This window comes from Lepidochelys kempii, chromosome 1 (assembly GCF_965140285.1).
Source record: "Lepidochelys kempii isolate rLepKem1 chromosome 1, rLepKem1.hap1, whole genome shotgun sequence".
Taxonomy (NCBI): domain Eukaryota; kingdom Metazoa; phylum Chordata; order Testudines; family Cheloniidae; genus Lepidochelys; species Lepidochelys kempii.
The window spans coordinates 159,581,412-159,595,163 of NC_136380.1; the positions used below are offsets into that span (position 1 = coordinate 159,581,412).

At 42.2% G+C, this 13,752-nt stretch overlaps 1 protein-coding gene across 6 annotated transcripts in view; it reads left to right on the forward strand.

Moving 5' to 3' along the window:
• The window catches only part of TMPRSS2 (transmembrane serine protease 2), a 54,950-nt gene that overhangs the window by 27,036 nt on the left and 14,162 nt on the right, over positions 1–13,752 (forward strand). For all 6 annotated transcript variants that reach the window (XM_073360158.1, XM_073360178.2, XM_073360128.2 and 3 more), the window contains 4 exons: positions 7,314–7,443; positions 8,331–8,441; positions 9,806–9,849; positions 11,876–12,050. In XM_073360158.1, coding sequence (XP_073216259.1) covers positions 7,314–7,443; positions 8,331–8,441; positions 9,806–9,849; positions 11,876–12,050 — 460 coding nt within the window. The remainder of the gene's footprint in view (positions 1–7,313; positions 7,444–8,330; positions 8,442–9,805; positions 9,850–11,875; positions 12,051–13,752) is intronic.

The following is a 13,752-nucleotide window of genomic DNA, read 5'->3' on the forward strand; positions in this document are numbered from 1 at the left end:
ACACTAAAGCCATATCCCTATCTCGGCACTGGAGCACCAAGCCGGCGAGTACATAAACCGCAAGGGGTACTTTTCAATAGTGTTGCAAGCACTGGTGGGTCACAAGGGACGTTTCACCAACATCAACGTGGGATGGCTGGGAAAGGTACATGACGCTTGCATCTTCAGGAACTCTGGTCTGTTTCAAAAGCTGCAGGAAGGGACTTTATTCCCAGACCAGAAAATAACCATTGGGGATGTTGAAATGCCTATATGTATCCTTGGGGACCCAGCCTACCCCTTAATGCCATGGCTCATGAAGCCATAGACAGGCAGCCTGGACAGTAGTCAGGAGCTGTTCAACTACAGGCTGAGCAAGGGCAAAATGGTGGTAGAATGTGCATTTGGACGTTTAGAAGTGCACTGGCGCAGTTTACTGACTCGGTTAGACCTCAGTGAAACCAATATTCCCAGTGTTATTACTGCTTGCTGTGCACTCCACAATATCTGTGAGAGTAAGGGGGAGACATTTATGGTGGGGTGGGAGGTTGAGGCAAATCGCCTGGCTGCTGGCTACGCACAGCCAGACACCAGGGCAGTTAGAGCACAGGAGGGCGCGGTGCACATCAGAGAAGCTTGGAAAACCAGTTTCATGACTGGCCAGGCTACGGTGTGAAAGTTCTGTTAGTTTCTCCTTGATATAATCCCCTGCCCCTTGGTTCATTCTACTTCCCTGTAAGCTAACCACCCTCCCCTCCTCCCTTCGATCACCGCTTGCAGAGGCAATAAAGTCATTGTTGCTTCACGTTCATGTATTCTTTATTAATTCATCACACAAATAGGGGGATAACTACCAAGGTAGCTCAGGAGGGGTGGAGGAGGAGAGAAGCACCAGGAGGGGTGGTGGAGGAGGGAAGGACGAGGCCACACAGCACTTTAAAAGTTTAAAAGTTTAAAACTTATTGCATGTCAGCCTTCTGTTGCTTGGGCAATCCTCTGGGGTGGGGTGGCTGGAGGCCCCCCCACTGCGTTCTTGGGCGTCTGGGTGAGGAGGCTATGGAACTTGGGGAGGAGGGCGGTTGGTTACACAGGGGCTGTAGCGGCGATCTATGCTCCTGCTGCCTTTCCTGCAGCTCAACCATATGCTGGAGCATATTAGTTTGATCCTCCAGCAGCCTCAGCATTGAATCCTGTCTCCTCTCATCACGCTGTCACCACCTTTCAGCTTCAGCCCTCTCTCCAGCCTACCACCTCTCCTCCCGGTCATTTTGTGCTTTCCTGCCTCTGACATTGTCTGCCTCCATGCATTCGTCTGTCAGTGTGGGAGGACAGCATGAGCTCAGAGAACATTTCATCGTGAGTGTGTTGTTTTCGCCTTCTAATCTTCGCTAGCCTCTGGGAAGGAGAAGATCCTGTGATCCTTGAAACACATGCAGCTGGTGGAGAATAAAAATTAAGGGACAGTGGTATTTAAAGACACATTTTACAGAGCAATGGGTACACTCTTTCACGGTAAACCTTGCTGTTAACATTACATACATAGCACACGTGCTTTCGTTACAAGGTCGCATTTTGCATCCCCCCCAGCACGTGGCTAGCCCCTCTCCCTCCCCGTGACTAACAGAGGGGAACGTTTCTGTTCAGCTACAGGCAAATAGCCCAGCAGGAACGGGCTCCTCTGAGTGTCTCCTGAAGAAAAGCACTCTATTTCAACCAGGTGACCATGAATGATATCTCACTCTCCTGAGGATAACACAGAGAGATAAAGAATGGATGTTTGAACGCCAGCAAACATACACTGCAATGCTTTGTTCTACAATGATTCCCGAGTATGTGCTACTGGCCTGGAGTGGTAAAGTGTCCTACCATGGTGGATGGAATAAGGCTGCCCTCCCCAGAAACCTTTTGCAAAGGCTTTGGGAGTACATCCAGGAGAACCGCGAATGCCAGGGCAAATTAATCATTAAACATGCTTGCTTTTAAACCGTGTATAGTATTTTAAAAGGTACACTCACCAGAGGTACCTTCTCCACCTGGCGGGTCCGGGAGGTAGCCTGGGTGGGTTTGGGGGGTACTGGCTTCAGGTCTAGGGTGAGAAACAGTTCCTGGCTGTCGGGAAAACCAGTTTCTCCGCTTGCTTGCTGTGAGCTATCTACAACCTCATCATCATCATCTTCCTCATCCCCAAAACCTGCTTCTGTGTTGCCTCCATCTCCATTGAAGGAGTCAAACAGCATGGCTGGGGTAGTGGTGGCTGAACCGTCTAAAATGGCATGCAGCTCATCATAGAAGCAGCATGTTTTGGGCTCTGACCCGGAGCGGCCGTTCGCCTCTCTGGTTTTCTGGTAGGCTTGCCTCAGCTCCTTAAGTTTCACGCGGCACAGCTTCGGGTCCCTGTCATGGCCTCTGTCCTTCATTTCCTGGGAGATTTTGACAAATGTTTTGGCATTTTGAAAACTGGAACGTAGTTCTGATAAGCCCGGATTCCTCTCCCCATTCAGTGATCAGATCCCGTACCTCCCGTTCGGTCCATGCTGGATCTCTTTTGCCATTCTGGGACTCCATCATGGTCACCTCTGCTGATGAGCTCTGCATGGTCACTTGCGGCTTGCGACGCTGGCCAAAGAGGAAATTGACATTCAAAAGTTCGCGGGCCTTTTCCTGTCTACCTGGCCAGTGCATCTGAGTTGAGAGTTCTGTCCAGAGCCGTCACAATGGAGCAGTCTGGGATAGTTCCCGGAGGCCAATACCGTCTAATTGTGTCCACAGTACCCCAAATTCGACCCAGCAAGGCCGATTTCAGCGCTAATCCCCTTGTCAGGGGTGGAGTAAGGAAATCGATTGTAAGAGCCCTTTAAGTCGAGAAAAAGGGCTTCATTGTGTGGACGGGTGCAGAGTTAAATCGATTTAACGCTGCTAAATTTGACCTCAACTCCTAGTGTAGACCAAGGCATAGACAAGGCCCTAGAAATGTCTGCATTACCTATTGTGTAGCTGTTTTCTTACAACAATCTCGGGGGTGGTGGTGATACTATCTGCTTGAGTTCAATGACCTGGCTTGGCTCACTTCTTATTAAACTTCCTTTTCCACCAGCTCTGGATAAATTCATGGAGGTTAAGTCCATTAATGGCTATTAGCCAGGATGGGTAAGGAATGGTGTCCCTAGCCTCTGTTTGTCAGAGGGTGGAGATGGATGGCAGGAGAGAGCTCACTTGATCATTACCTGTTAGGTTCACTCTCTCTGGGGCACCTAGCATTGGCCACTGTTGGCAGACAGGATACTGGGCTGGATGGATCTTTGGTCTGACCCAGTATGGCCATTCTTATGTTCTTATGCCTTCCCCGTGGAAAAAATCCACCTGTCTCATATTAGTGTGTGCCAATCTAACAAAAGCAAAACAAATCTGGAAGCTTACTACTGCCACCAAAAAGCTTCACCTTCCAAAGAATGCTTTACATAACTTTCAGCGTAGGAGGCTGTTTAACTGATTTGGTGATTTCTGCTGAAGAAATGGAGAGAGGGAGACTTTTGTGATGAGCTGGTTGTAGTCACTAATGTGTACACTCAAAAGCCACATCCATCTTGTTTTTAATATCTGTTTTCTGCAATACATGACTTCCAGAAAATGGTCTTGAAGAGGACACACTGCTCCATTTTTTTCTCCTGCAGATAGTAGCTCATCTTAATTACTTAGCCTCTTACAGTTTGTATGGCAACTTCCACCTTCTCTGTATGTGTGTGTGTGTGTGTGTGTATATATATATATATATATATCTTCTTACTATATGTTCCATTATATGCATCCGATGAAGTGGTCTGTAGCCCACGAAAGCTTATGCTCTAATAAATTTGTTAGCCTCCAAGGTGCCACAAGTACTCCTGTTCTTCTTATTGCTCCATTTGATCCTGTCATTAAAGCTGGGCAAGAAACAGTTTTCCTGTCCCATGAAAGTTTTTGAGATTTCAGAGAGAGACCTTTGAAACAGACACCCCTCAACTCTTGAGAGAAACAACTAGCTATCCAGCCCAGAACAGTCCACTGGGAGGTAAGAGACCTGGGTTCAAGTCCCTGCTCCAATTTAGGCAGAGCAGGGATTTAAGCTAGAGTGCCTCGCATCCCGGTTAAGTACCCTAACTACTTAGGGTAGTGGTTATCGTCAGTCTCTTTCTGACCGGAGATTCCATCCTGGACTATTGAAACTGAACCTTTACTGGAAAAGTTTCAGTTTTAACTAATCAGAATTTTCTGACCAAAAATTTTTTTTTGTCAGTAATAATGATGATGACGATAATAATAAAAAACCCCCACACCAACGGCCCCCGCCTCCCTCCCAACTAGCGCTCTACCTATACCTGCTTTTGGAACTCTGCTGTTCTGACCTATTCTGCATAGTACTGACACTTAGCTGATGATTTTTCCTGATTTTTTTGGTTGTATAATTGGGTCTCTTTACAGTAGTATAGCTTATTCCAACCATTATCTTGCTCTTGAACTTTTCATATTGAACTCTTTTTTTCTGTCTTCCCTCGTTGACACACTCTCTCTTCAAATCAGAAACATAAGAGGGCTAGATGGTATAGGGCAAGCTCCTCCATGTTAAAATCTTTGCTTTGTGATCTTCTATACTAGTACAGAAAAGGAGTACTTGTGGGCACTTAGAGACTAACCAATTTATTTGAGCATAAGCTTTCATGAGCTACAGCTCACTTCATCGGATGCATACTGTGGAAAATACAGAAGATGTTCTTATACATACGAACCATGAAAAAATGGGTGTTTACCACTACAAAAGGTTTTCTCTCCTCTCACCCCACTCTTCTGCTGGTAATAGCTTATCTAAAGTGATCACTCTCCTTACAATGTGTATGATAATCAAGTTGGGCCATTTCCAGCACAAATCCAGGGTTTAATAAGAACGTCTGAGGAACGGGGATAGGGGGGTAGTAGGAAAAAACAAGGGGAAATAGGTTACCTTGCATAATGACTTAGCCACTCCTAGTCTCTATTCAAGCCTAAGTTAATTGTATCCAATTTGCAAATGAATTCCAATTCAACAGTCTCTCGCTGGAGTCTGGTTTTGAAGTTTTTCTGTATATATCACACTGGTAGATGTGCAGGTGAACAAGCCTCTGATAGTGTGGCTGATGTTATTAGGCCCTATGATGGTGTCCCCTGAATAGATATGTGGGCACAGTTGGCAACAGGCTTTGTTGCAAGGATAGGTTCCTGGGTTAGTGGTTCTATTGTGTGGTTGCTGGTGAGTATTCGCTTCAGGTTGGGGGGCTGTCTATAGGCAAGGACTGGCCTGTCTCCCAAGATTTGTGAGAGTGTTGGGTCATCCTTCAGGATAGGTTGTAGATCCTTAATAATGCGTTGGAGGAGTTTTAGTTGGGGGCTGAAGGTGACGGCTAGTGGCGTTCTGTTATTTTCTTTGTTAGGCCTGTCCTGTAGTAGGTGACTTCTGGAAACACTTCTGGCTCTATCAATCTGTTTCTTCACTTCCGCAAGTGGGTATTGTAGTTGTAAGAATGCTTGATAGAGATCTTGTAGGTGTTTGTCTCTGTCTGAGGGGTTGGAGCAAATGCGGTTGTATCGCAGAGCTTGGCTGTAGACAATGGATCATGTGGTGTGGTCAGGGTGACAGCTGGAGGCATGTAGGTAGGAATAGCTGTAAGTAGGTTTCTGGTATAGGGTGGTGTTTATGTGACCATCGTTTATTAGCACTGTAGTGTCCAGGAAGTGGATCTCTTGTGTGGACTGGACCATGGGTACCCTCATGGCCCCACAGTATGCCAACATTTTTATGGCTGACTTAGAACAAAGCTCCTCAGCTCTTGTCCCCTAACGCCCCTCCTCTACTTGCGCTATATTGATGACATCTTAATCAGCTGGACCCATGGAAAAGAAGCCCTTGAGGAATTCCACCATGATTTCAACAATTTCCATCCCATCATCAACCTCAGCCTGGTCCAGCCTGGCAGAGGGGCATTGCTGGCATATGATCGCATATATCACATTGGTAGATGTGCAGGTGAACGGCCTCTGATAGTGTGGCTGATGTTATTAGGCCCTGTGATCAGGTTGGGGGGCTGTCTGTAGGCAAGAACTGGCCTGTCTCCCAAGATTTGTCAAACTGGACAGTCTCTACGTAAAAGAGTAAATGGACACAAATCAGATATCAAGAATTATAACATTCATAAACCAGTCGGAGAACACTTCAATCTCTCTGGTCACGCGATTACAGACATGAAAGTTGCGATATTACAGCAGAAAACTTCAAAACCAGACTCCAGCGAGAGACTGTTGAATTGGAATTCATTTGCAAATTGGATACAATTAACTTAGGCTTGAATAGAGACTGGGAGTGGCTAAGTCATTATGCAAGGTAACCTATTTCCCCTTGTTTCCCCCTCCCCACCCCGTTCCTCAGATGTTCTTGTTAAACCCTGGATTTGTGCTGGAAATGGCTCACCTTGATTATCATACACATTGTAAGGAGAGTGATCACTTTAGATAAGCTATTACCAGCAAGCGAGTGGGGTGGGGGGAGAGAAAACCTTTTGTAGTGGTAAACACCCATTTTTTCATGGTTTGTATGTATAAGAACCTTCTGTATTTTCCACAGTATGCATCCAATGAAGTGAGCTGTAGCTCATGAAAGCTTATGCTCAAATAAATTGGTTAGTCTAAGGTGCCACAAGTACTCCTTTTCTTTTTGCGAATAAAGACTGACACGGCTGTTACTCTGAAACCTATACTAGTACAGGACATAATTTTCTTATCTTTTCATCAGCTTATCTGTTATTGCCATTCACTCAAGCTGAGGGTGGAGCATGGGAAAGAGTTGTGCTAATTGTAAAATATTCATACAATAAGAAATGAACATTTAAAATGTAAATACGACTTAAGGTAGTAACTCATGGCTTTAGAAAAAAGAATTAAAATGACGTGTCAAAATCCAGTACATGAAAACTTCACAAAAAGTGTGTCAAAATATCGCATCAACTGGAAGTTTTTCTTTAAAAGCAAAAAGTAATTTCAGGTGCTACACCTGTCTGTAGAGCCCCTGACAACTTTTGTGGTGTCACAATCCCATTTTTTATTTATAGGTTTTAAAAAATGAATATACAGGAAAAAACCTGAAACTATCTATCCACAAAGTGCTGTCAAATGAAGAAGTAAACTGAAACGTTATCCTTCTATCTTTTCTTTAATCTTGCAGCTCTAGTACTCTTGCTTGTAAGAGTAGTAGGTGCAAAATACTTTTTAGGAATATGAAAATCATAGGCTTTGAACAGGATGGTCAGCAATATTGTCTTCTTTGATTGCAGTTAGACTCTATGGACCAAATTTTATCCTGGAGGTCTATTCATCTGTCAGCAAATCCTGGTATCCAGTATGTCAAGATGACTGGAATAATAACTATGGAAAGATAGCTTGTAAAGACATGGGATATAATGTGTAAGTATAACGATCTAATCGTGAAAGATGTACAGCCAACACAACTGTTCCATTAAATTTTTCAAAGAATGGACACCTGCAGCAAAAAAATCAGTTACTGCTTTTTCTGTTGCTAGTCTAATTTTCATGAAAATAGTCCAGTTAAAACAAAAACAAGTAGGCGATGCTGAATCAAAGTGACATTTCTTGAAAACCATGTAATGCATATGCCATATACAATAGTTGTGGGATGTGTTTGTGCATCAATACATGCACGCGCGCACACACCGTGCTTGCTTAGGGTCCTCTTGGACTGATAGTGCTGTCTGAATTTAAAACCATATAGAAAAAACCTATTCATTGTGACCAGTATTACACAGACACTCTGACCTTTGGAGGATACTAAAGATTTCATTGTGCTCTTTCACAAGAATGTTGACATTTAACCAGTTTCTGTACAAATTCCAACTACAGTAACTTCTTTTTATCTACCTGAAATCCTTTGTAGCTATAATTATCTATGTTGTTGCTGTTGGGAGTGAGGGGTGGGGGACGGAAAGACTCCCAAATGCAGATGGGCTGCTGTTGCTGCATTTCTATTCCTGAGGTGGTTGGAGTGATTGATTTAGTCTGGTCAGAATTTGGCGATCTTCACCATGAAAAAATGTTAGATGAAAGCAAGGTCTTATTTGACTGTAAAAGTGGACATAGTGAATAGTTACTTAGAAACTAAAATTTAATTCTGCCATAGTACAGTGCCTTTGTGGTTCTTATGATGTAGTATTCCGTAACATTGTGGTTCATGTTATAAGCTTTAGATTGGTGGAAAGTTTTACATTACTAAAAGGAACTTTCTGTTAGGATTTGAAATACCTTGAGTTTCTTACTAAATATTTTGTTTTATACAGAAAGTCTTATTACTATAGTCAAGGAATAACACATGAAAGAGGTTCTACAAACTTTATGAGGTTGAATACAAGTGCTGGGAACATAGATCTATACAAAAAACTGTATAACAGGTATTTATATTTCATATAAGCATTTTTTAATATTTGTTTACTTTTAAGTATTGGAAGTAAGGTGGCTTCCACCATTACTGTGATGCAAACGCCTCTGATGGGAATTATTAGAGCTGGACAAAATTTTTTACATAAAGTTTTTATTGGCAAAATATGCAGATTTGGTGACAATTTAATATTTCATCAATTCATATTGATTTTTGCCAAATTGGTTTGGGTGGAGGGAAAAAACAAAGCAAAAAAATGCCAGTAAAATCAAAACATTTGTATGGGTGTTTTGTTTAGTTTTTTTGTTTTGAAATGACTTTCTTTCAAAATTTCCTTTAAAAAAAAAAATTAAATGTTTAAAAAATGGTCAAAATTTAAATGCAACTGTTTGTTTGTTTCTGGTCAAACAAAATATTTAATTTGACCACAAACAAGTTTTTGACTTTTTTTCCAGACACGCTAGTGAACCAAGAAATCCATTATCCACCCTGCTCTACTTTATTTTTTTAAAATGGGTGGGGGAGAGAATTTCCTGTGGCTGATCACAATAACTGCTGTTCGTTATATTTAATCCACAACTTTTGAATAATTCCTGGCACTGTCTCGTTAAAGGTTATTTTTCAGGGCTCACTTAATAAAGCTTGATTTCTTGAGGACACTTGATTTTCCCCTCTTGCATTCAATTCTATTCTTTGCACGCCATCCAAAAGACTGTTCTGAGGAAAACTCATGATGTTAGTTACTATATGAACATTTGCGTTTAGAGTGGTAATAACCATAAAGTATTAAGACACACAGCATTATTTTGGTATCACTTTTTTAGAGTTGTATGAATATGCATGTAACAGAGTTAAAAGGACACCTTCAAGAGTGGCAGACCCCAAGTTAAACTACTTTATGAAACATACGTATGTTCTCATTTCAGTTCCCCAGTATGTGGGCAGGTGCATTTAGAAAATTCACCAATTCCCTCTCCTTTTTATTTTTTAAAATATTGCTGTATGAAGGACCGAGGGCCACCCTCCACCCCATGAGTAATAGGGACTGGTGTGATCAGACCTCTCTTCCAGTGCCCTTCATCTTACTCTCTTCATTGTACTGATGTGCCTCAGAGTTCTATGTTTTTGCCGGTTACAATCAGAGCTGCTTACTTCCCACTAATGCTGTTGCTGTGAATGGAGGAAACAGAAGTGAAAGTCGTGTGAGCACTGGCAGGGCAGTCAGAGAGAGAGAGAGAGTGAGTGAATGGGGGAAGGGGACAAGTGTGGCTGGATGGAGGGAACAGTGTATTGCTGTGGCTGGAGACTTGTCTCTGACTGCCATTTGCTAAGCACTATATGCACTATAAAGACTAACCGTATGCTGATTTATTTTAGTGACTATTGTGCGTCTGGAAAAGTGGTATCTCTGCGGTGCATAGGTAAGTGTTCTCTGTTTCTTTAGAAGAATATAACTTTTTCATTTGTCTGTGCTTCCGGTCATTGTCTAGAAATCAGCTGCGCAAGGGTTCTGTGTGTTGAAGCACATCTTATTCTGATGGGATAGGCGTCTTGGTTGTAGTTGAAGTGCAGAATCTTGGGGGGGGCTAGCAGATTGGGGGAGAGTTAGGGGAGACAAGCACGATGTTGGATCCCAAATTTTCTTTGTCTAACTATATTGTTGCAGGCTTTATGAGATCCTTTGAATAATCTACCCAAGATTAAATTAATATAGAAATTGCCATATAAAAATCAGACCTGTAGGCCATTTAATCCAGAATTGTGTTTCACAGTGGCCGGTATCAAATGTTTTAGAGGCAAGTCCAAAAAATCCTGTAATGGGCAATTGAGGAATAACCTGCCCATAGTGTAAATTTTTTTATGAATCCCTGACAGTTAGTGAAACATTCGTCCTTTCTAGCTTCTTTTACTCCTACCTGTGGATGTTCTCCTTACCCATAGTAATATTTATTCTCTGTGGCTCAGAGGGGAGAAAAGGTCCCTCCTCAGTTCTGCTTGTGCCTAAGTGTAGTTTTCCCCTTACCTTTATGGGAAGGTCCCTTGTTCTAAATAAATAAGGGACATTTTGTTATATAGTTTTGCAAGGACAGTCTGCCATCCCGGCAAACATCTAAGGACAGATTCTTGTATCTGTAGTAATGATACTTCACATAACTGTTATGTCTTTTATATATTAACTCATAATACATATTTTATGATGGGATTGTCTGCAATAGATGGTGGCTGAACATAACCCAGGAGATCCCTTCCAGTCCTGTGTTATATTTATCCCTACAATTATACGTAGAATCCAGAATGATCAGAATACGATGATGTCTGGCTTTTCAGCCTATATCTATGAGTATGGGAGCTCTTCTTTTTCCCTTGTGCAGGGTCTAGTACAGGAATACTCATATGTGTGACAGCATGGTACAAATTCATATAGTTATGCAGTTCTTCTAAGGCCGCCCCAATTGTCACCCTTCTGTGTCAGTCATTTACAAGTAATCATGCATCCACCTCCTCCACATACCTTCTCCAAGTTTGATGGGAAGAAAGGTGGAATGAAAAGTTAAGCTAGTCCCACGTCCTTCTGTTAAAGAAGTAACCTGGTGACTCCTCTCCATTTCTTCAGTAGTGAGATTTTTAAGGATGCAACTTGGAGACCAAGTACCTTGGGGGGAGGAGAAGGGGAAATCTCTGAAATGTTATGCATTCTAGTGGTAAGCAGAAAGCAACAGCTCATATAGACTTACATTCCAAAAAAAAAAAAAAAAACCCTCTGGGGGAAGAGGGTCAGTAATCCTATATACTGGGGGTATCCCTGATTTGGGTTTGTTTGTCTTCCACCTGAAATGCTCATAGTTAAAAGGACCCACACTTTCATTTCTCATCTAGAGGCCAGCATCTACCTGCAATAGTTCACACTGCAAGAGCAGTGTGAAGTGAGAATTGGGCATTTAGTATGGAATTTTGAACCCATGAGTTTGTGAGACTACTGATCCTGCCTAATTTAGACACTAATTTAGTTTAAATGGCAGACAATTAAAAAAGCTACCAAATAACACACCGAGAGTAAAGAAGCTATACGTATGTCATCTAGGTTGATACCAGTGTGAGTCTACATCCCCCTCTAGCAGATGGACCCCATAAGGAAGGTTACAGGTCTGCTCCTGCCTCTGACCCTCTAATTCAGGCAGCAGAGGCTTATACTTTTAGAGCCAAAGGTCCTGGATTCAATCTCTACAAAGACCTATCCAGAGGGTCATGACGCATTTTTGTTGATAAACTGCATTTAAAATCTTCAGCCTCCAGAGTTCCTGTTCTCCACCTTGTTAACTGGTGGTGGTTTTTTAAATGGGAAAATCCCAGCATAACTTTTGAGTTATCATTATCCTGAGACGTGCAGCCAATAATAGTTGAAAACAATCTCTCTCCCACACACCCCATCTTTGTGTATTTTTTCAGAGTGTGGCTTATCCCGTAAAAATGTGAATCCTTCAGGCAGAATTGTGGGTGGAAGTGCTGCAAAGCTGAAGGAATGGCCATGGCAGGTCAGCCTTCAAGTCCAAGGCTCCCATGTATGTGGAGGCTCCATTATCACCCCTGAATGGATAGTGACAGCTGCTCACTGTGTAGAAGGGTAAGTCCTAAACTACTGCATTCTGTCAATTGGTTCCCCAAAGTGAGGGAATTCTGGTATTGCACAACAGACACGGTTGAGTGTAGATTTTTGGGATGTGGACATACTGACTTCAGGTTGTAGGGGAAGTCCAATCTAAGAGAACTCCTTCTGGATTTCAAACTGAATGGATCAATTTTCCCCCCTCATTTGCATGCACATCTTCACTGATTGCATGTGCACGTGGCGGGTGGGGAGAGACAATCTGGTTGTATGTTCTATGGTATTCTAACTTCGTACCATTTTAACACTATTAAAGAAAAATCACTTTGTCAGAGGGTAGTTTGAAAATTTGCTGTTTGCAATATGTGCTGTTATGTGCAATATATGCTGTTTGGGAATATTTTGAACAACACAAGTCCCAGTAGAGATCCTTGAGGGACCCTGCTGTTTACCTCTCCCCACCGTGAAAACTCACCATTTATTCCTACCCTTTGTTTCCTATCTTTTTTTTTAAATCACTTACTGATCCATGAGAGGACCTTCCCTCTTATCCCATGACTGCTTACTTTCCTGAAGAGCCTTTGGTATGGGACCTTTCTGAAAGTCCAAGTACACTGTATCCGCTGGATCATCCTTGTCCATGTTTGACACACTCAGACAATTCTGATAAATTGGTGAGGCATGATTTCTCTTTACAGAAGATGTGTTGACTCTTCCCCAACAATCATGTTCATCTGTGTCTGATCATTCTGTTTTTTACTATAGGTCCAACCAATTTGCTTGAGGCTAAAGCTGTGCTTACCAGACTGTAATTGCCAGGATCACCTCTGGAACCTTTTTTAAAAATCAGCATCACATTAGCTATCCACAGATAGCTGTCTGGTACAGAGGCTGATTTAAGTGATAGGTTACATATCTCAGTTATTCTGGATTTCTTCTTTGCATTCCTTCAGAACTCTTGGGTGCATACCTTCTGGTCCTGGTAATTTTTACTGTTTCATTTATCAATTTGTTGTTCCAAAATCTCCTCTATGGATATCTCTGTCTGGGTTTGTCTTTTAGGTTTGTCACCTAAAAAGAATGGCTCAGGTGTGGGAGTCTCCCTCACATCCTCTGCAGTGAAGACAGGTGCAAATAATTCATTTATCTTCTCTGCAATGGCCTTGTCTTCCTTGAGTGCTCTTTTAGCACCTCAGTTGGCGAATGGCCCCACCGGTTGTTTGGCAGGCTTCCTGCTTCTGATGTAATTAAAAAAATTTACTGTTAATTTTTGTGTCTTTAGTTAGTTGCTCTTCCAATTCTTTTTTTGGCCTGCCTAATTATATGACTTGTCAGTTTGTTCCTTTCTGTTTTCCTCAGTAGGATTTGACTTTCAATTTTTAAAGGATGTCTTTTTGTCTCTGCCTCTTTTACTTTGTTGATTTGCCATGGTGGTGGTTTTTTGATCCTTTTACTGTTTTTTATTTTTATTTAGGGTATACATATAGTTTAAGCCTCTATTATGGTGTTTTTAAAAAGTTTCCACGCAGCTTGTAGGCATTTCCCTCTTGTGACTGTTCCTTTTAATTTGCATTTAACTAGCCTTCTCATTTTTGTGTACTTCCCCTTTTGGAAATTAAATACTACTGTGGTGGGTTTCTTTGGAATTTCCCCCCCCTACAAGGATGTTACATTAACAACCATAATGTAATTCATTACCGAGCAGTTCAGCTATATTCAC